General features: G+C 36.3%; 1 protein-coding gene across 3 annotated transcripts in view; it reads right to left on the reverse strand.

The window, feature by feature from the left end:
- Positions 1-4,659: 4,659 nt before the first annotated feature.
- snx2 (sorting nexin 2) overlaps positions 4,660-24,083 on the reverse strand; it is a 34,797-nt gene continuing 15,373 nt past the window's right edge. The window contains exons 13-17 of one of the 3 annotated variants that reach the window (XR_003936283.1): positions 14,838-14,849; positions 10,750-10,830; positions 10,570-10,641; positions 5,160-9,707; positions 4,660-5,122 (exon numbers count right to left, since the gene is read on the reverse strand). Coding sequence is in view for 2 of the 3 variants with exons in the window: in XM_030143703.1 (XP_029999563.1) it covers positions 9,657-9,707; positions 10,570-10,641; positions 10,750-10,830; positions 14,838-14,849 (216 nt within the window). In the remaining variant the exon portion in view is untranslated. Of the gene's footprint in view, positions 9,708-10,569; positions 10,642-10,749; positions 10,831-14,837; positions 14,850-24,083 lie in introns of all 3 variants that reach the window. The other 2 variants (XM_030143703.1, XM_030143704.1) reach the window with 2 other exon arrangements.

Genomic DNA, 24,083 nt, shown 5'->3' on the forward strand with positions numbered 1-24,083 from the left:
CATCAGAAATCTGCCCAAATCCTAAACACATTTGTATTTGATCCCAACAGGATCTAATGTTCTATCAGCAAATGTTCCAACTGTGTTCAAACTGAAATTGTGTTTTCCAGACATTCCAGTTTCAGATCCTGTTCAGATGTTCACATTCTATTAGTTCACAACTAACATCAGAACAGGATTGGAGTTCAATCCAAACAAAGGAACCAACATTATTGAATAAAAGAGTGTGAAAGAAGAAGAAATAAAAAAGAAAACCAAAAAAAAAACAAAAATGAACCTCCACAATATCTGCATTTGAATAAATACCTAAAAATATCCATACAGTACTGTTTAATATCCATACAGTACTGTTTAATATCCATACAGTACTGTTTAATATCCATACAGTTTTGTGAAATGAAATATTGTGATATATTGCAGAGCCCATATTTTCTTACAGTCCTGGTAATGAATGAAATCAGTTCATTCTTTTTGAAGAACTCTGATCAAAACTAGGATCAAAAATTAATTTGTGCAAAAAAAAAAAAGTCTCTGTTTTGAATGTTTGATGTTATAATGGGGTCACATGACCCCCCCCCAAAAAATAAACATTGGAATCAGTGTTTTCGTCGTTGGATTCAGCGTAAAGACGATAAAAATGAGGCGTCTGGATTTTCATCCTGTCATTTTTCAGTTTTTCCATCTGTTTGTGTCGGTTTCATTCACCTTTACCTGAGTGTTCCTGGCACCAATGAATTCAACTGTGTCGAGCTGCTGTGTGTGTGTGTGTGTGTGTGTGTGTGTGTGTTTCAGTGTGTTTCAGTGTGTGTGTGTGTTTCAGTGTGTGTGTGTGTGTGTGTGTGTGTGTGTGTGTTTCAGTGTGTTTCAGTGTGTGTGTGTGTGTTTCAGTGTGTTTCAGTGTGTGTGTGTTTCAGTGTGTGTGTGTGTGTGTGTGTGTGTGTGTGTGTTTCAGTGTGTGTGTGTGTGTGTGTGTGTGTGTGTGTGTTTCAGTGTGTGTGTGTGTTTCAGTGTGTGTGTGTGTGTGTGTGTGTGTTTCAGTGTGTGTGTGTGTGTGTGTGTGTGTGTGTGTGTGTGTGTGTGTGTGTGTGGCAGTGCTGTGCATGACAAACTGGTCCAATTTCATCGGTGTCTCGGCGCTGGCTGATATTTGTCTGGCGCTGGCGTCCTCATGTTGTTGTTGTTTGCGTCGTCCTGTTTTTCCGTTTGTTCAGATTTGAATCGGTGGCGGCCGTGGTCCTGTCCCCCCCACCCCCCCACCCCTGACAGCGCAGAAATAATTACAGTACAGCCTTCCCCTCCTCGCCTCCTCGCTGCCGTTATATTAGCGCTCTTATCTGCCCCGCAGAGGGGTAGTTGATCAACTAAGGTCACTGTATCCTGACCACAGCACAAACAGCTACAGCGCCATTTGGAGATATGATAAATAAACGGCGAGTTTACGCTGCAACAACAACAACGTTATCAGCCAGCGACGAGTGGGGGGGGCTGGGGGGGGGGTCCATCTGCTGCTGCAAAGTGTTTGTGTCTGTGCAGGAAACAGAACAAAGTTAAGAAACACTATGGAAACAGATACTGGTGTGTGATCCAGGCCTTAAAGCTCAGATGTGCACTTTATTTATTTATTTATTTATTTATTTATTTATTTCCCGTGCGGCGTCTGCAGTTCGTAAACGCGGCCCCACATTATTCTAAACCGGGCCCCGACAGCAGCGCCGGCGCCATAATAGATGCACCTACATTATCCTGAAGTGGAGGGAAATGGAGGGGTTAGGAGGGTGAGCGGAACAGATGCACCTACATTATTCTAAAGGCAGATTGATAGCGACGGGGGGGCGAGGAGGGTAAAAATAAATACATCTACATTATTCTGCAGGCATGTGAGAGCGAGAGGTTAAAAAAAACAGATGCAGACGCATTATTCTGGAGTCAAAGGGAAAAACTCCTGCAGCCGGAGGTGAAGACGCCAAAGGGGAGGGGCCATTACTCTGAAGGGGAGGGGCCATTACTCTGAAGGGGAGGCGCCATTACTCTGAAGGGGAGGCGCCATTACTCTGAAGGGGAGGCGCCATTACTCTGAAGCTGAAAGGGAGGAGGAGGGGTTAAGGAGGTGCGTTTTACTGACGTTATCATCTGACACTCAAACACGGCGTGGGTTTGGGAACAGCGGGCGAACAGGAAGTCGACAAAACAGAAGAGATAAAAACACAAATGTATGAATTAGGGCCATGTAAGAAAATATAAACACCTGTAACTATGGGAATAAAGTCTTAAAATATGGAGATAAAACCGATAAATTTATGAGAATAAAGTTGAACACAAAAAGAGTCAGAATTTTACAAGAATGGATTCATAATATAATGAGATTAATGTCGTCATGTTACCAGAATAAAGCCATAATGTTACAAGAATAACATCCCGATTTAAAAACAGGTGGAAAAAATATCCTCATTTCCAGAATCCAGTCGTCCCCACCGGTCGGATAAAGTAGAACTGGAACATTCTGAGGTTCCACTGTCATTTGGGGTTTACGCACAAAAGACAAAAACTGAGACTATTAGCCCCGCCCACCATCAACACATTAGCATTAGTCGAACTCTGAAGACAGTTCGCACAAGTTTGAGTTTGTTTCATCGTAAGAACTGAACAGATTTGGAGTAAATGACCTAAAGAAGATCTAATCTACTGGCTGAGTTCATTAACAATGTCATATGTATTCAAATATTTATCCAAATATAAATGCACTATTTTTATATAGACTTAGTTTACATAGATATACATAACTTGTTACATATATATATATACAGGGTGTCCCATAAGTCTCCATACATAGAAAAAATAAACATTTCTTGACATAAACCATTTTTATTTCTATAATATGCTCTATATGACGGCCATTTTGTCGAGAACACATTTCAGTGCATGTCCTCCACTGCTGAAGAACTAGAAAGAAGAAATAGAAAGAAATACATGTTAGAACCATATATGTATGGAATGTAGTATGTCTCCTATGTATGGAGACTTATGGGACACCCTGTATATATATATATACACACACACACACACACACACACACACACACACACACACACACACACTATATTTCCAAAAGTCATGTCTCCTCCATCCCAATCCTCAGACTCAGCTGTTCCAGTCCCTTCCATGTCCACAGGTGGATTAAATCCAGCCCTAGGCATGCAGACTGCTTTTACAAACATTTGGGACAGAATGGGTCGCTCTCAGGAGCTCAGTGAATTCCAGCGTGGAACTGTGATAGGATGCCACCTGTGACACAAATCCAGTGGTGAACTTTCCTGGCTCCTAAATATTCCACAGTCAGCTGTCAGCTGGATTATAAGAAAGTGGAAGTGTTTGGGAACGACGGCGACTCAGCCACGCAGTGGTAGGCCACGGAAACTGACGGAGCGGGGTCAGCGGATGCTGAGGCGCAGAGTGTGAAGAGGTGGACGACTGTCTGCAGAGTCAATGGTACAGACCTCCAAACTTCATGTGTCCTTCAGATTAGCTCCAGAACAGTGCGCACAGAGCTTCATGGAATGGGTTTCCGTGGCCGAGCGGCCGCATCCAAACCATACATCAGCAAGTGCAATGCACAGCGGTGGATGCAGTGGTGTAAAGCACGCCGCCACTGGACTGTAGAGCAGGGGAGGAGCCTTCTCTGGACTGACCAATCGCACTTCTCCATCTGGCGATCTGACGGACGGGTCTGGGTTTGGCAGTCTCCAGGAGAACGATACTTGTGGGAGCGCATTGTGCCGAGTGTAAAGTTTGGTGGAGGGGGGGTTATGGTGTGGGGTTGTTTTTCAGGAGCTGGGCTGGGCCCCTTAGTTCCAGTGAAAGGAACTGGGAATGCTTCAGCAGAACAAGACATTTGGGACAATTCCACGCTCCAACTTTGTGGGAACAGTTTGGAGCCGGCCCCTTCCTCTTCCAACATGACTGTGCACCAGTGCACAAAGCAAGGTCCGTTTGGACATGGAGGACAGAGTCTGGTGTGGATGAACTGGACTGGCCTGCACACAGTCCTGACCTCAACCCCATAGAACACCTTTGGATGAATTAGAGCGCAGACTGAGAGCCAGGCCTTCTGTCCAACATCAGTGTGGGACCTCACAAATGCGCTTCTGGAAGAATGGTCCAAAATTCCCATGAACACACTCCTAAACCTTGTGGACAGCCTTCCCAGAAGAGTTGAAGCTGTTAGAGCTGCAAAGGGTGGAGCCACGTCAGACTGAACCCATAGACTAGGAATGGGATGGACCTGACATTCATATGGGAGTCAAAGCAGGAGAGGGAATACTGTTGGATATAGTGTGTGTGTATATATATATATATATATATATATATATATATATATATGTATATATGTATATATATATATATATATATATATATATATATATATATATATATATATATATGGTCAATATTGTAAATTTGCATCTATTCATAATTTGTCCATTTTTAATTTTAGTAACTTCATTTTCATTCTGTTCTTATTTCTGTAGAACTGGTGTTTTATTAATATTGACTGAAGAAGCACAATGACAGTAAAGGCTGTTCTTCTCTTCTCTTCTCTTCTCTTCTCTTCTCTTCTCTTCTCTTCTCTTCTCTTCTGAATAAAACCAGTGCAGACATGGATCAGATACATTCCTTTATTTTTCATTCAAGTACTCAAACGTCCTCTTTCAGGAATGTCGCATCAAACCAAGAGTTAAAAAAAATCTTCAGTTCAGATAAAGCATTTCATCATCTGCAAAAATAAAAAATTAAATCAACCCCAAACTCCTGAACGTCGCAATTCATCAAGCAAAAAAAAACAAAACAGACAATCAACTCAGCGTTAAATGATTAAGACTGAAAGGACGAGGTTGAACACAAACAATCGAAAAGAATTCCAGTTAAATCAGGAAAAGAAAAAAAAGATTAATGAAACAAACAACGAATACGATTCACATAAATAAAAATGTGCTTTAAATTCAACAACTTCGGTTTTAAATCAACACCAGAAGAAACAGCCACAAAAAAAACGTTCACAGTCCGAGGCTGATCTCTGGACGGACGGACGGACGGACCAATCACAAACCACCTTCATCTGTTCGAACTCAAACCAAGAACGAAGGAAGAGGAAACGACGGCACCTCGGTTCATTCAGCAGCAACGACACAAACGCGAAAAAAATAAGGATGAACCCTTTAGTAAGTGTTTCTTCTGTGAAATTCGTAAAACTTGTTGTATGATTCCGATCTGACTCAGTAACAACTGCGACTTTTCTTCAAGGAAACAGAACGATAATGTTACTTTCCTTTGGTTCTGTTTTGTCGGAATAACAGAAGAAATGGTTAAAATCATATAAAGTGTCGAACATCATCAGTAAAACTTTATAATGTGTCGTGTTTAGTGACCCCCTAGTGGCGGAAATGCGAACTGCACCACTCTGTCGTCACTTACAGACAATGTCAGTGTTTGTTTGGTTTTTAATTAAAGGGATTTTAATTTGGTTGAAACTCTGACAGTAATGAACGTTAGCATCAGATGTCGCCTGGTTTAATACGAAAAATAAAAGAAAGGATGAAAAAGAAGTTAAGTAGCAGCATAATATCATAAATTGTGTACAGATAATGCACTGCTCAAAAGTGGCGCATTATCGTACGCATTATAAGCTTTCAGCGTGTATGTTTATGCCGTGGAAAATGACACGCGATTAGAGGCTAGCGCGATTAGCCGTTAGGGTTAGTGCGATTAGTGGTTAGGGTTGTGTTTAGGGTTAGCTGTTAGTGTAATTAGCAGTTGGGGTTATGGCTAACGGTTAGCGTAATTAGCAGTTAGGGTTAGTGTAATTAGCGGCTAGTGCAATTAGCGGTTAGGGCTTAGGTTTAGGGTTAACGCGATTAGGGGTTAGGGATTAGGATTATGTTTAGGGTTAGCGCAATTAGCGGCTAGCGCAATTAGCAGTTAGGGGTTAGGTTTAGGGTTAGCAGTTAATGACTAGCGCAATTAGCAAAAAAACCCCTAAATTTTCCAACAGTTTACACACTGAGCCTTTAACTAACATTAATTAGTGCAATGATAAACATTAACTAACACTTAATAAACTGTTAACTAATGATAAACTAAAGATAATAACATCCTTTGAATAAATTAAATCTGAAAATGTAAATAATGTAAATACTAGAACATGAACACATGAGTAAATGACGTATTAACAGTTAACTAACATGAGTTAATGTTTATTACTGCGGTAAAGGCTCAGTTTGTGATATTTAGTGACATCTGGTGGTCAATCTGCAGATTACAGCGAAAAGACAGTTTTTCATTTTACATGTTTGTTTGTTTTTTTAAATTATCGTCCAAATGTAAAAACAGAAATAAATCTGTCTTGGTTTATTCTACACTAATAAAATACTGTTGTTTTTTTTTTTTTTTTAAATAATTAAACCTTCCTAAATGTCACTAATTGAACCTTTAATTAATGTTTATTAATGTTCTCTTATTGTGTAGTTTGAGCAAAAACTGGGAAAATCCAAATTTGTGTTTGTTCGTCGTAATCTGTGATTTATTTTACTTTAATTGTTTTTATTCATGCTTTTTTCCTTGTTTTTATCGCACACATTCAGTGAATAGTTTGAATAAAGGTTTGACTTTTTTCATGTTGACACAAAAACACTAAAAGAAATCGTTTATTGAACCAATAAACCAGAACCTGAAGAAATGACGATAACACAGGGTCATTGAATGCATCGTCATCTGAAATCAACTATTTTTAATCGGAGGCTTTGGATTCAACAGCGGGTCATGAAACCGACGACGACACAAACTGAGACGAACCTAAAGATCGTCAAAGCGTCACAGAATGAACCGAGTCCAGTTTCTTCTTCTTCTGTCATCGACTCAAACAGGAAACAGGAAGTGTTGCCTTCACTGACGGTCATTCAGCAACAAACAGAGGCTTTTGTTTTGAAAGGCGTCACAGGAAGTGGCGAAACCGACACGAAACAAAACAGGAAAAAAAAACCTCAAAAACTGAAATAAAAGTGAGGATGAGGTCACCGACTCCAGGTCAGGTTCACGTTCCGGAAATAAAATCGGATTTTACAGATTTTAGTCCATTATCGACGGAAACCGGATCATTTAATGACGTTATTTACAGAAAAAAATGGGTCATAATTTCATGAAATTGAAAATACAGCTGATTTTATTCAATTTAAGGCCAATCATTTCAGTATTTTATTAATAGTTTTGATCATTTTCTCGTTATAACAGCTTCATTTAGCTCATTATTTCAAAAAAAAAAAAAAAAGTATTTATGACATTTCATCAAATCTAGTTCATTATTTCCTTCTGTCAACGTCAAAGACTGTTTTACGGAAGACGATTAGGGCCACTGGAAAAAAAATTAAGATCCAATACATATGTTATTATTATTAATTAAAGTCCAAATTCTGCCTTTAAACTCAGAATTCTGACTTTTTTTTCTCAGAATTGATTTATACTCAGAATTCTGACTTTTTTCTTAAAATTTTGACTTTTTTCTCAGAATTCTGACTTTTTTTTCTCAGACTAATAATAAAAAAATAATTAAATTTATTTTTCCAGTGGCCCTAGTCCTCTTCCGTACTGTTATAACAGGAGGTAAATTTATATTTTCACAATGATAAAGTATGTTTTTATGTGATTATTTATATACCTATAGACTGCAGTATGTGATTATAAATCTACATGTGAAGTATTAATATATAAACTGGACATGATTTTATATTATAGACTTCATATTTTTTCCACATACATTTCCTTTTATTATGTTGACCTGATGGAGCGTCCCTTAAACTTGGCTGTGCTACTGTAAAATAACAATAAAGGAGAGGGAAATTATTTGATTATTAACAACATTATTAACACTGTTTTCATGTTAAAACTGATCAATTATTTCATTCGTCGTCTTAAATCACAGATTATTTCATTATTTGCTGACAACAAGTTGTGTTTTGTAATAAAATATTATGTCAACATATACCTTTTTTTTTTAAGGCAATGTTAATTTTTTGTTGTTTTTGTTGCTTTCTCTCAATAGTTAATTTTTTTGTTCAATATCTCCAGGAAAAAAGTTTTTCTTATAAGAACTTGTGAAAAATGTTGAATTCTGAGTGAATTTATCTTGAGGAACCAGATTTTATTCACATGCAAATCTATATTAAATCATGAAAACAGGTTAAATATTAAATTATTTCACAGTAACGAAGCTTGTTTTCACAAAGAACACTGATTATTTGGTCATTTTCTCGAGGTAACTCGTTAATTATCTCATCATCGAGACGTCAAAGCTCATTTTCTGCTGAAATCTGACAAATATTTCATTACATTCATATAATAAAGCTTATTTTCTCGTGAAAACTGATGAATTTATTTCTTTATTTTCAGAAATTGTACTTGAGCAGGTCAAGATAAAAGAATTAATTCTATGTATTATTTGTAACATTTATCAGATCAGTAACTTCATTAAACTGGACTTTAATTAAATCATTATTTCAGTGAATCTGTTTTTTTTTTATTTTTACGTTAAACCCATAAATCTGTAAATAACAGCATTAAAACAATAACAGCTTCCATATTTACCTTCTGTTAGCGTCATTAAACACAACGAAGACAAACAACTGTCCTGTCTTCATTAATGAGCCCCCAGAGGACAACTGGACTACGACTCCCAGAGTGCACTGCTGCTACAGACGTCCAATCAGAGAGCGGTACGGTGTTCCACTGGAGCCAACGGCGCAGTTACAGTTTGGTAGAAAACAGTGGATAAAAAAAAAAAAAAAAAAGGAGCATTTAATAGTTTCTGTAGCCACAGCCGGGGGCTCGTGGGTAATGTAGTCTTTAAAGGTGTGTGTATGGAAGCCCTTACATGCCAAAAAAACCCCGAAATGATAAAATAAATCATCATGAAAGTATTACTGACTTCAATTTTTTCTTATTTTTTGTCAATTTTTTAATTTATTTTCCCTCATTTGTTTCTGTTTATAGCCAATAAATTTGTTCTGGTTGTGTTTTAATAAATATCCACGTATCACATTTAAAAATGAACTAACTTTCTGATTTATTTTTAAATTTCCGTAGTTTACTCTTGGCTGTAATGTGCTTCCGTACACTCAGACGCCAAACCGACGGGAAATAAAAGTGTTTAAAGACATTAAATTAAAGCGTCTCTTTCAGTGACGGTTTATAAATAAAAGTAAAGCCTTGTGAGTGGCTCCGCCCACGTCCCAGTTCGCCCTCCACCCAAAATAAAAAAATCTGAAATAATCAAACAAAGTGCATTAAAATAAAAATCTGTGAAGTAGAAAAAAGATCGAAACCATCACCAGGCTCGTGCTGCGTTTAAGTCCTGTAGGACACACCGGCTTCCAGTTTATCCAGATCGTACACAGAGCTTAAATGGGTGCCATGAGCCCAGATGTTCCTACGGGACTCGAACGCAGCACGGCGTCGTGGTCGTTATAAGATGATGAGTTCAAGGCTACAAGTCTTTGAATCACTGCAGAAAAGTCACTGGAGCTGATCGGCGGCTCGTCACGTCTTTGCATGAACACAGGAGGCGGACAGGTGCATTATGGGTAGTGTAGTTGGAGCGCAGTGGGTGGAGTCTATGAGATGGCCTTGGCCTCGGGTAAAAAGGCCTCCCAGTACTTTATCATCTGAAGAAAAAAAAAACAAGAGGAAGAAAAAAATATTTACTGTCTGGTACGAAAACAGCCCATTTTTATTTGAGATTGACTTGAATTCTGGTCATTTAGACGATACGGAGGGTGAAACAAATACGAGCAATCTGAGTCCAATTTCATCTACAGAGAAAAAAATCGGAATATTAGAAGTTTAAATATCAACAGAATTTAAAAAAACAACAAATGATTCCAAAAATAAAGTTTCAGTTTGATCTGTTGACATTTATTAAACATAAATAAACTGCATCTGCCGCGTTTAGGGCAGCTGGGAATTTTCACAACTCGAATAATAATAATAATTATAATAATAATAATAATAATTCACCACCAAAAGGCAGCCAGACTACCATTCTGCTGTTATGATGCTGGACAAGACTAACTAACTAAATAACTAAATAACTAAATGTGTTTCAGTCACATAAACAAAATGAGTTTTTCCAGTAATGACTTTTTTTCTATCTTCACTTTTTCTTGTGCGTGAATGCGACTTCATTGTAATATTTTCACTTTTAATCAATAATAGAATTTTCTGCTAAAACACGATTATAATGTCAGAGAATATTAACATTTTTACATATATATATATATATATATATATATACATATATAGACACACACACATATGTATAGTTGTCTCCTGCTAATTTATGCAAATTATTTTACATTTTTTGTAAATATTTGGCATTTTTATCGCCTCAAAAATCACCTGAGTTGTATTTTATATTTAGAAAACATCCACATTATGTTTGTGTATTAGTATATTTTTTTAATCGTGAACTTGTCATGGCCTGGTTCTGGTTCTGGATCTGGTTCTGGATCTGGTTCTGGTTCTTACCTGCTGTTGTGTCTGAAGCAGCGTCTCCAGGTACTGAATGACAGTGGATTTAAAGTCCTTCACCCGCTCCTTCTGTTGAGGAAAAGTCAGTTTCACTTAAAGTTAAAGTCAGTTTCTAACATTTTGAACCCTTAGACTTTTTTGCGTTCTGTTTTTTTTTTTTTTTTTGGTAAATCTGACCTCAAACCTGCCGACTTCTTTGCGGATGGTTTTGGAAATCTGTTCGAAGTCTCGTTCTCCCTGTTGAACTTTCATCTCCAACTGAAAAAACAAACAAACACACGTCGACACAAACTTCATTCATTCAAATCCAACACGTTTCATTCAAACATTTTCACGTCATCGATGTCGTGAATATTTTAGAAGTCAGGACTCCATTTACGTCGACATTTCACCTGATTCAACATATCTGAAACATTTCCTTTTTTTTTTTTTTTTTAGTAACTGTACGATTTTGTGACACATTCAAACAAAACAAAATGTAAAAGTAAAAAAAAAAATCCATTTTCTATTTCATTTACGACGGACATTTTTCTTTTTCGATGTTAAAATCCTCTTTGGTTCTTTCACCTCATTTACATAATTTGTTCTTTTTTTATTAAACAAACTGATAAAATAAGCAAATACGGGTAAAATAAAGAAATAAGTGATAAATTACAATAACTTCATTTAATGTAAAAATTACCAAAATTATAATTATTAATAATAATAATGTTTCAAATCATCTTAAATCTTCTCATTTACGTTGGATATTTTTTTATATATTTTTTTTATGTTTTATAAAAAGGAATATTTGACTTTTTCCTTTAAAACACTGATAAAAACAACATATTAACAATCAAACCATGAAGTAAAAGCCTCATATTTTCCTGAAGCTAAAATGTAAAATAATATTAAATGTAAATATTAAAGATAACAGTGATATTATATTGATTTTATTGAAGTGCATAATATTTCATTGGCTTATTTTATGTGGTTTTTATTTTTGTTTTATCGCTGTAAAAAAACACAGGTTTAGATTAAATTTATTAATTAATGTATTAAACTAAATCATAAACTGTTGGATTAAATGCTTTCAGAGGCTTCGTTAGTTTTTATTGACAGATAAATGAGCATCAGGTTCAGAAACGATCACTTCCATAAAAACAGTGAATATGATGAATTTGTCTTTTTAAATATTTAATAATAATTCATATTTAAGTAAATAGTTTAATTTGTAGTTTTTCAGACACTGAATCTAAAACAAACAGGAAACGACGACGAATCAGGGACGATTTAGAGAAAAAAAAAAACTCAATTTGAAATAAACCAGAAGAAAAATAAAACCTTACGATAATAAACATACGTCAAAACTAAACTACGACGGCGCATCAGGGCCACATCAGAAAAACAAAAACAATTGTCACTACGAGAATAATGTCGTACTTTTATGAGATTAAAGTTGTAATATTTCGAAAATAAATTCGCAATAGTGCCATAAAAAGTCGTAATGTAGAAATTGTAAGCCTGACGTCGTAAGTTTAGTAGTTTGCTCCAAATCCGTTCGGTTCTTACGCCGAAAACAAACCCAAACATGTGCGAACTGCCTTCAAACTTCGACTAATGCTGATGTATTGATGGTGGGCGGGGCTAATAGTCTCAGTATTTGGTGGGCGGGGCCAATGGGCTCAGTATTTGGCCTTTGTGCTATGATATTTCTCTGCCTGATTTTAAATGACGATGTTATTCTAATAATATTATGGCTTTCTTCTGGACATATGACAACATTCTCATCATATTACGACTTCATTCTTGTAAAAATCTGACTCTTTTTGTGTTCGTCTTTATTCTCATAAAATTACAGGTTTTATCTACATATTTTACGACTTTTTTCTCGTAGAGAGTGTTTTTTTGTTTTTTTTTAAACGCAGCCCTAATACATCGTCGTACGTAAATAAACTGTTTCTCTCTTTTTAAAATTTAAATTATAATCTCAGAATATCACATTTATTATTGTATTTCTGAGATTTTTCTGTAAATATAGAATGTTTTTCTCTGACTTTTTGTTGCTAAAATTAGACTTTCTATTCTACTTTTATTTTGAAATTTGCTGCATTTTTCTTGTGAATTGTTGACATCATAACCTCTGAGAATACATGAGTTTATTTAAACACACTTGTACGTTTTACGTTCTTATAATTTAACGCCGTTCTAATCTGAGGGAATGAGTTTATTATGATCACATTTATGAACCAGAACATTTTTATGATCATTTATAACTTTATTCTCTGAAGGGTTTTTTGTGTTTAATAAGTTTCTGACTTTTACCAACTCAGTTTTTCTCATTTGTATGATGTTTTAATCTCGTAGAATAATTTTCTCCTCCTGACGAACGACTTTATCGTCTGCAAACATCGTCCTCTGATGGTTTGAACTAAATCTGCCCAAATATTATCGGCACCGAAAAAAGTGAAATAACAGAAGTAAACATGAAACTAAACAGAAGCAAAAGGAAACAGGAAGCAGATGGACATGTGGACAGATGGACATGAGAACGGTCGGACATGTGGACAGACAGTTGGACATGTGGATGGTTGGACATGTGGACAGATGGACATGTGGACAGATGGACATGAGGACAGATGGACATGTGGACATGAGGACAGATAAACATGAGGACGGTTGGACATGTGGACAGATGGACATGTAGACCTGAGGACAGATGGACATGAGGACAGATGGACATGAGAACGGATGGACATGAGAACAGATGGACATGTGGACAGATGGACATGTGGACAGACAGTTGGATATGTCGACAGATGGACATGAGAACAGATGGACATGAGGACAGATGGACATGAGGACGGTTGGACATGTGGTCAGATGGACATGTGGACAGATGGACATGTGGTCAGATGGACATGTGGACGGTTGGACATGTGGACAGATGGACATGTGGACCTGAGGACAGACGGACATGTGGTCAGATGGACATGTGGACAGATGGACATGTGGTCAGATGGTCATGTGGACAGTTGGACATGTGGACAGATGGACATGAGGACAGACGGACATGTGGTCAGATGGACATGTGGACAGATGGTCATGTGGACGGTTGGACATGTGGACAGATGGACATGTAGACCTGAGGACAGATGGACATGAGGACAGATGGACATGAGAACAGATGGACTGATGGACATGAGGACAGATGGACATGTGGACAGACAGTTGGATATGTCGACAGATGGACATGAGAACAGATGGACATGAGGACAGATGGACATGAGGACGGTTGGACATGTGGTCAGATGGACATGTGGACAGATGGACATGTGGACGGTTGGACATGTGGACAGATGGACATGTGGACCTGAGGACAGACGGACATGTGGTCAGATGGACATGTGGACAGATGGACATGTGGACAGATGGACATGTGGTCAGATGGTCATGTGGACAGTTGGACATGTGGACAGATGGACATGAGGACAGACGGACATGTGGTCAGATGGACATGTGGACAGATGGTCATGTGGACGGTTGGACATGTGGACAGATGGACATGAGGACAGACGGACATGTGGTCAGATGGACATGTGGACAGATGGACATGTGGACCTGAGGACAGATGGACATGAGGATAGACGGACATGTGGTCAGATGGACATGTGGACAGATGGACATGTGGACCTGAGGACAGATGGACATGAGGACAGATGGACATGTGGACAGATGGACATGTGGACAGATGGACATGTGGACGGTTGGACATGTGGACAGATGGACATGTGGACATGAGGACAGACGGACATGTGGTCAGATGGACATGTGGACAGATGGACCTGAGGACAGATGGACATGTGGTCAGATGGACATGTGGACAGATGGACATGTGGACCTGAGGACAGATGGACATGAGGACGGATGGACATGTGGACAGATGGACATGTGGACGGTTGGACATGTGGACAGATGGACATGTGGACATGAGGACAGACGGACATGTGGTCAGATGGACATGTGGACAGATGGACCTGAGGACAGATGGACATGTGGTCAGATGGACATGTGGACAGATGGACATGTGGACCTGAGGACAGATGGACATGTGGTCAGATGGACATGTGGACAGATGGACATGTGGACCTGAGGACAGATGGACATGAGGACAGATGGACATATGGACATGTGGACAGATGGACATGAGGACGGATGGACATGTGGACAGATGGACATGTGGACGGTTGGACATGTGGACAGGTCAAACAGACAGAAGGTCCTACCTCCTCAATCTCCTGACGCAGGAAGGCGTGGCGGGAAAACGCAACAGAATGTAAGAGACAAAGACGGAAAAACGGAACCAAACAACGAGGAAAGAATCAGTCAGAACATGTGAAAATAAAACTGGTTTAAACTGGATTAAAGGTCAGTTCATCACAGAAACCAGATCCGAACCAAACTGGACACGTGCGAGTCCAGTTTGAACCAACGTCTGATCGAATAAACCTTCAATACATTCAGATTCCTGGGTTGAACTCCTGAGTCTTCACCACTTCGCTCCTTTTTCATTTGTTTAAAATTATAATAATTTAAATAAAATAACAGTTAAATTCATTTAATTAAACTGAATACAACTAGTGTCTATTTATCAAAACCTGAACCTGAATATGGACCAAAACACTCTGACATTTTGGATTAACACCCACCTGATTTACTCTGTTAGTGTTTAAAGTCAAATAAACGTGGAATTTTATTGGTTTTTGTTTCATCTCAGGACTTTTTAAAGGTTTTCTTTTTCACTACATGTTTTTAAATCTGTTCTTTTTTTACTGTTTCCACCTGTTTTCATCTCATTTAAAACCAAATAAACTACAAATAAAAGTCAGTTTGACATAAGTTCATCAGATATGAATAAAATGTGAATGTTTCAGTTCATCCGACTGTTTGTGGTTCAGGATGCAGTTCCAGTGTGTGTCCAACAGGGGGCAGCGTGGCCTCACGGACCGCCGTTCACACACTGTTCATGTTCATCTGCTCCCAGTCAGCTCCAGCACAGATGCAGAGTCTTTACTTCATTAAATATGACTTCAAACATATGATATTTAAAGAAAAGAAGAGAACAGCCCAAAAAAATTATCCACTATAAGAAAAAAAGAGAACAGCCCCAAAAAATTATCCACTATAAGAAAAAAAGAGAACAGCCCAAAAAAATTATCCACTATAAGAAAAAAAGAGAACAGCCCAAAAAAATTATCCACTATAAGAAAAAAAGAGAACAGCCCAAAAAAATTATCCACTATAAGAAAAAAAGAGAACAGCCCAAAAAAATTATCCACTATAAGAAAAAAAGAGAACAGCCCAAAAAAATTTCCACTATAAGAAAAACAAAACCTCATCCACCTTTTCAGTTAAGGGGGCGCTGTTTACCCAAAAGGTCTCTTGCTTTAAAATTAAGGCCACCACAAAAAATAAAAACATAGGCTGAAAATTAAGGCCTTCAGCTAATGTGGCTAATGCTAAGGAAGTAACCCACAGGAAGTGGAGGTCGGTGCGCTAAAAATAAAGTTATGTTAAAAATATATAGTGGATAATTTTTGGGCTGTTCTCTTTTTTTTCTTATAGTGGATAATTTTTGGGCTGTTCTCTTTTTTCTTATAGTGGATAATTTTGGGGCTGTTCTCTTTTTTTTCTTATAGTGGATAATTTTGGGGCTGTTCTCTTTTTTTTTCTTATAGTGGATAATTTTTGGGCTGTTCTCTTTTTTTTCTTATAGTGGATAATTTTGGGTCTGTTCTCTTTTTTTCTTATAGTGGATAATTTTTGGGCTGTTCTCTTTTTTTTTCTTATAGTGGATAATTTTTGATCTGTTCTCTTTTTTTTCTTATAGTGGATAATTTTGGGTCTGTTCTCTTTTTTTTCTTATACTGGATAATTTTGGGTCTGTTCTCTTTTTTTTTCTTATAGTGGATAATTTTGGGTCTGTTCTCTTTTTTCTTATAGTGGATAATTTTGGGTCTGTTCTCTTTTTTTTCTTATAGTGGATAATTTTGGGGCTGTTCTCTTTTTTTTCTTATAGTGGATAATTTTTGGGCTGTTCTCTTTTTTTTTCTTATAGTGGATAATTTTTGATCTGTTCTCTTTTTTTTCTTATAGTGGATAATTTTGGGGCTGTTCTCTTTTTTTTCTTATAGTGGATAATTTTTGGGCTGTTCTCTTTTTTTTCTTATGTGGATAATTTTTGATCTGTTCTCTTTTTTTTCTTATAGTGGATAATTTTAGGGCTGTTCTCTTTTTTTTCTTATAGTGGATAAGTTTGGGGCTGTTCTCTTTTTTTTCTTATAGTGGATAATTTTTGGGCTGTTCTCTTTTTTTTCTTATAATGAATCATTTTTGGGCTGTTCTCTTTTTTTCTTATAGTGGATAATTTTTGAGCTGTTCTCTTTTTTTTCTTATAGTGGATGATTTTGGGGCTGTTCTTTTTTTTCTTATAGTGGATAAGTTTGGGGCTGTTCTCTTTTTTTTCTTATAGTGGATAAGTTTGGGGCTGTTCTCTTTTTTTCTTATAGTGGATAATTTTTGGGCTGTTCTCTTTTTTTTCTTATAATGGATAATTTTTGGGCTGTTCTCTTTTTTTTCTTATAGTGGATAATTTTTGGGCTGTTTTCTTTTTTTCTTATAGTGGATAATTTTGGGGCCGTTCTCTTTTTTTTCTTATAGTGGATAATTTTTTTGTTATAGTGGATAATTTTGGGGCTGTTCTCTTTTTTTTCTTATAGTGGATAATTTTTGATCTGTTCTCTTTTTTTCTTATAGTGGATAATTTTTGGGCTGTTCTCTTTTTTTCTTATAGTGGATAATTTTTGGGCTGTTCTCTTTTTTTCTTATAGTGGATAATTTTTGGGCTGTTCTCTTTTTTTTCTTATAGTGGATAAGTTTGGGGCTGTTCTCTTTTTTTTCTTATAGTGGATAATTTTTGGGCTGTTCTCTTTTTTTCTTATAGTGGATAAGTTTGGGGCTGTTCTCTTTTTTTTCTTATAGTGGATAATTTTTGATCTGTTCTCTTTTTTTTCTTATAGTGGATAATTTTGGGGCTGTTCTCTTTTTTTTCTTATAGTGGATAATTTTTGGGCTGTTCTCTTTTTTTTTCTTATAGTGGATAATTTTTTAACTGTTCTCTTTTTTTTTCTTATAGTGGATAATTTTGGGTCTGTTCTTTTTTTTCTTATAGTGGATCATTTTGGGGCTGTTCTCTTTTTTTTCTTATAGTGGATAAGTTTGGGGCTGTTCTCTTTTTTTTCTTATAGTGGATAATTTTAGGGCTGTTCTCTTTTTTTCTTATAGTGGATAAGTTTGGGGCTGTTCTCTTTTTTTCTTATAGTGGATAAGTTTGGGGCTGTTCTCTTTTTTTTCTTATAATGGATAATTTTTGGGCTGTTCTCTTTTTTTTCTTATAATGAATCATTTTTGGGCTGTTCTCTTTTTTTCTTATAGTGGATAATTTTTGAGCTGTTCTCTTTTTTTTCTTATAGTGGATGATTTTGGGGCTGTTCTTTTTTTCTTATAGTGGATAAGTTTGGGGCTGTTCTCTTTTTTTCTTATAGTGGATAATTTTTGGGCTGTTCTCTTTTTTTTCTTATAGTGGATAATTTTTGGGCTGTTCTCTTTTTTTTCTTATAGTGGATAATTTTTGGGCTGTTCTCTTTTTTTTCTTATAGTGGATAAGTTTGGGGCTGTTCTCTTTTTTTTCTTATAGTGGATAATTTTTGGGCTGTTCTCTTTTTTTTCTTATAATGAATCATTTTTGGGCTGTTCTCTTTTTTTCTTATAGTGGATAATTTTTGAGCTGTTCTCTTTTTTTTCTTATAGTGGATGATTTTGGGGCTGTTCTTTTTTTTCTTATAGTGGATAAGTTTGGGGCTGTTCTCTTTTTTTTCTTATAGTGGATAAGTTTGGGGCTGTTCTCTTTTTTTTCTTATAGTGGATAATTTTTGGGCTGTTCTCTTTTTTTTCTTATAATGGATAATTTTTGGGCTGTTCTCTTTTTTTCTTATAGTGGATAATTTTTGGGCTGTTTTCTTTTTTTCTTATAGTGGATAATTTTTGGGCTGTTCTCTTTTTTTCTTATAGTGGATAATTTTTGGGCTGTTCTCTTTTTTTCTTATAGTGGATAAGTTTGGGGCTGTTCTCTTTTTTTTCTTATAGTGGATAATTTTGGGGCTGTTCTCTTTTTTTCTTATAGTGGATAAGTTTGGGGCTGTTCTCTTTTTTTTCTTATAGTGGATAATTTTTGATCTGTTCTCTTTTTTTTCTTATAGTGGATAATTTTGGGGCTGTTCTCTTTTTTTTCTTATAGTGGATAATTTTTGGGCTGTTCTCTTTTTTTTTCTTATAGTGGATAATTTTTGAACTGTTCTCTTTTTTTTCTTATAGTGGATAATTTTGGGTCTGTTCTTTTTTTTCTTATAGTGGATCATTTTGGGGCTGTTCTCTTTTTTTTCTTATAGTGGATAAGTTTGGGGCTGTTCTCTTTTTTTTCTTATAGTGGATAATTTTAGGGCTGTTCTCTTTTTTTTCTTATAGTGGATAAGTTTGGGGCTGTTCTCTTTTTTTTCTTATAGTGGATAAGTTTGGGGCTGTTCTCTTTTTTTTCTTATAATGGATAATTTTTGGGCTGTTCTCTTTTTTTTCTTATAATGAATCATTTTTGGGCTGTTCTCTTTTTTTCTTATAGTGGATAATTTTTGAGCTGTTCTCTTTTTTTTCTTATAGTGGATGATTTTGGGGCTGTTCTTTTTTTCTTATAGTGGATAATTTTAGGGCTGTTCTCTTTTTTTTCTTATAGTGGATAAGTTTGGGGCTGTTCTCTTTTTTTTCTTATAGTGGATAAGTTTGGGGCTGTTCTCTTTTTTTTCTTATAATGGATAATTTTTGGGCTGTTCTCTTTTTTTTCTTAAAATGGATAATTTTTGGGCTGTTCTCTTTTTTTTCTTATAGTGGATAATTTTTGGGCTGTTTTCTTTTTTTCTTATAGTGGATAATTTTGGGGCTGTTCTCTTTTTTTTCTTATAGTGGATAATTTTTTTCTTATAGTGGATAATTTTGGGGCTGTTCTCTTTTTTTTCTTATAGTGGATAATTTTTGGGCTGTTCTCTTTTTTTCTTATAGTGGATAATTTTTGGGCTGTTCTCTTTTTTTCTTATAGTGGATAAGTTTGGGGCTGTTCTCTTTTTTTTCTTATAGTGGATAATTTTTGGGCTGTTCTCTTTTTTTCTTATAGTGGATAAGTTTGGGGCTGTTCTCTTTTTTTTCTTATAGTGGATAATTTTTGGGCTGTTCTCTTTTTTTCTTATAGTGGATAAGTTTGGGGCTGTTCTCTTTTTTTTCTTATAGTGGATAATTTTTGGGCTGTTCTCTTTTTTTTCTTATAGTGGATAATTTTTGGGCTGTTCTCTTTTTTTTCTTATAGTGGATAATTTTTGGGCTGTTCTCTTTTTTTCTTATAGTGGATAAGTTTGGGGCTGTTCTCTTTTTTTTCTTATAGTGGATAATTTTTGGGCTGTTCTCTTTTTTTCTTATAGTGGATAATTTTTGGGCTGTTCTCTTTTTTTCTTATAGTGGATAATTTTTGGGCTGTTCTCTTTTTTTCTTATAGTGGATAAGTTTGGGGCTGTTCTCTTTTTTTTCTTATAGTGGATAATTTTTGGGCTGTTCTCTTTTTTTCTTATAGTGGATAAGTTTGGGGCTGTTCTCTTTTTTTCTTATAGTGGATAATTTTTGGGCTGTTCTCTTTTTTTTCTTATAGTGGATAAGTTTGGGGCTGTTCTCTTTTTTTCTTATAGTGGATAATTTTTGGGCTGTTCTCTTTTTTTTCTTATAGTGGATAATTTTTGGGCTGTTCTCTTTTTTTCTTATAGTGGATAAGTTTGGGGCTGTTCTCTTTTTTTCTTATAGTGGATAATTTTTGGGCTGTTCTCTTTTTTTCTTATAGTGGATAAGTTTGGGGCTGTTCTCTTTTTTTCTTATAGTGGATAATTTTTGGGCTGTTCTCTTTTTTTTCTTATAGTGGATAAGTTTGGGGCTGTTGCCCCTCTGGGCCACTGTAATAAATGACACTAACTTCATTTAATTTCAAACGTATGAGGCTTCAAATCAGATCAAATCCTTTCATTTTTGTTTCAGAAACGGGTGTAAATTATTTAGAAATACAAGACAGGAAGTAGAATTCTCGCACGTGTGCAGAAGCGTGCGCTGGTTTGTAGTTCAGACCAGGAAGTGACGAGAGTTAAACAGATTTAATTCTAGTATCAGTGAGTCTACAAACGAAAAAGAACAGGAAGTAAAGTTCAGAAAAAGAGCGAGAAAAAAAAAAACATTCAATTTTATGTAAAATATTAAAAAAAAAAAACTAAACAAAAAAGTTTTTGTGTTTTTTGCATCAATTGATTTGATTGATTGATTGATGCATTTATTTGGAATATGAATGTCAAAACCGAAGGAAATAAATAAACCAAACACTTAAACATAACACATATAATCCATATTGAAAAAGCAGTGAGAAGTACCACCCCTTCTCTTTATATAATTAATAACAGTAATAATCCTGCTAGTCTAATCATATTTATACTCTAAACTATAATAGGAATACTTAGTATTAAAGAAAATATAGTTTGTTTACAAAACAACCATAACATTTAAAGGGTTAAAAAATACGACAGTTATTGAATATTTTGGTATTTTTGTTTATGGTTCAAGGTCATGAAATGTTTTTATAAAATAATAGTTCAAATCAAACTGAACATAAATCCTTCTTTCATCAGTACTCGTCTGTGTTCACTTCAGGTTTATGAACCCTTAGGGGTCAAAGGTCACAGCTCTGCGACTCAATCACATGACATTTTCAAAACGTTGTAGCATCAGAAGTCGTTCACGTAAACCACTGGGGACAATTCCATTACAAGCAAACAAACGGGAACTAAAGTAAGAAAAGGGGGGGGGGGGCATTAGATTTCTGTCATTTATGTCATTTTTTGTCCTTTTTTTAAAACTGAAAAAACTGGTTGAATTAGCATTACAGGTAAGAATGAGGACCACCCCCACCTGAACCGGATGAGGAAACCAGGACCACCATGGGGGGGGGGGGGGTGAAAACACCGATGTACAGATCTGCTTTAATGTCAAATATCTGAGTATAGTTTGAATTTATTACAATTTTAATTTTCTATACCTAATATTTGAACCAATTTTCACTTTTAAAGTCTGTGAAAAGGTTCGTTAAACATCTGTGTTATTTATGCAACAAATTATATACATTTTTCAAATCAGATTTTACATTATTTGTGTGTTTTCTGTCCTTTTGTTTTTATAGTAGATTAAAGTGAACAAAATAATAGACAGATGATATAAATGAAGTTGTGCTGAAAAAACAGATCCAAACATGGGTATAGTAAACATTTGTTTCTATAGTATATAAAGGCCAAATCAAAAGGACTGAAAAACAGATAAAACAGACTCAGACCACTAGAGCAGTTGTGTCAGACTCCTGTTAGTTCAGTTGGATCTGCAGTGGACCGGACCAGTGAAATAAGAACAGTGAAAAAAGTACAATTCTGTTCTGATCAGGTTTACATCGACAAAGTTTCCTGAAAAATCTGAATAACATGAACAACTGGAATTGTCTGAAGAAAAACAAGTGCAATTTGAACAATATTCTGCCTCAGGTTATCAGGTTATCATTTACACATGTGCGTTACAATCACACAAAACCTTTAATAACAGGCAGAATATTGGTCCAATTACATTTACTTTGCTCATTTCCGTTTGTTCATATTTGTTCAGGTTTTTTGTTAAAGTATAGTTTGGTAATGTAAACATTTTAATGTAATTTAACTTTTTTTACACCAAAAAAACAAAGTATTTGGGGTTGTGATTATTTACAGGTGATTCTGATCATATTTGACTGGTTAAATCTAATCAGACTGTATGTGTGTGTCTGTGGAACCTGAAGTAAAGGATGTTTGACACCACTGAGCGTTCACATCAAAGTGGAATTTTTGCATTTCACAAATTCATCCTGTGGGCCGGATGTGGACCCTTTGGTGGGCCAGATTTGGACCCTGGGCCACATATTTGACACCTGTGTCCTAAGGGTTACATATTGTGCTAAATACGCTTCTTGATGCCATCATTCTGATATTATATGTTATGGTTTATATTATTTCAGGTGTCTGAGATATGAGAAGATAAACCAACCATCAGTCGGACCGTGGTTCTTTTCTCTAAACCCAAAGAAAACACGTTTAGGGGCAGCTCCACCGACCAAATCTGACCTAAAGTCAAATAAAAAGACAAGAACCTCTAAATAATGACTTGGTTTAATAATATAATTAATAAGTCTTCGTTTTAGTGCAAAAAACAAAACATTTAATTATGAAAATATTTACATAATAACAGTAAATGTGAAAAACCTGAAAAGTCTGAAGATAATTGGGTGTAATTGGAGCGAGGTTCTGCCTGGTGTTAAATGTTTTGTTCCTGTAGATCTGATCTGTAACAGATTACTTGAGGCAGAATATTAATAAACGGCACTTATTTTTTTCTGTTTCCGTTTGGATAGTTTGTAAATGTAAATCTTTTCATGAGTCGATGTTCTTTTTTTGCATTTTGAACTTGTCATTATTCTGTTTTTCTGTTATTATTGTTGTGGTTCTGGCCTGTTTCAGACCACACTGGATCTGAAATGTGGACCCTGAACTAGAATGAGTTTGACAGCCCGTCTGACGGATAAGCCCCCCCCCCCCCCCCCCCCCCCCGGTGGTGTGTTGGTTTCCTGCTGCAGTAAAACTCTTTTTTCTTGGTGGGTTTTCGCTCCTGACAGACGCCAAAACTGCGCTGGGCCTCAGATAAATGTTGGTTGTAACTCTACTGTATCTGTCCTGGTCTGCAGCTCCTGACAGCCCCCCCCCCGACCCCCCTAAACACCCCCCAACGCTGTGATCTGACAGCTCCTCAGCTCTCCTCCCAGACCCCCGACCACGCCCCCCCCACTACCACCACCACCACCACCACCACCGCCGCCGTATCCTGACAGACGGCGCTGAGGGGAAAAGTGTGCGGTGACAGCTTCAACAGACTCTAATAAAGTACTTTAGTGAGAGCAGAGTTCAGAGGAAAACACATTTAACCACTGGAAAAGAAAAAGACAAAAACAACTTCTCACATGACTGAACTCTGAGGGTGCGTTTGGTTCATCCACCTGCACACAAACAGCTTTAACCCACCAGGCTCCACGGACGCCGTTAAAACGGACCTTCCACTGATCAAAAACGGACACACGTTCATTCATTTCCCAGAGTTTGAACCTTTTAACTGTCGGTTTAAAAGGTCACGACCCCATTTGTTCTGTTTAATTTAATTTAATGTAATTAATTTGAAAGATCAGAGTCTGGAATCTGTCAGCGATGAACCAGGTTTGAATGCATTTTGAGCAAGTTGGTTTAAAATAAATAACTAAAAATCCAATCAAATCAAAC

This window comes from Sphaeramia orbicularis, chromosome 9, assembly GCF_902148855.1.
Source record: "Sphaeramia orbicularis chromosome 9, fSphaOr1.1, whole genome shotgun sequence".
Taxonomy (NCBI): domain Eukaryota; kingdom Metazoa; phylum Chordata; class Actinopteri; order Kurtiformes; family Apogonidae; genus Sphaeramia; species Sphaeramia orbicularis.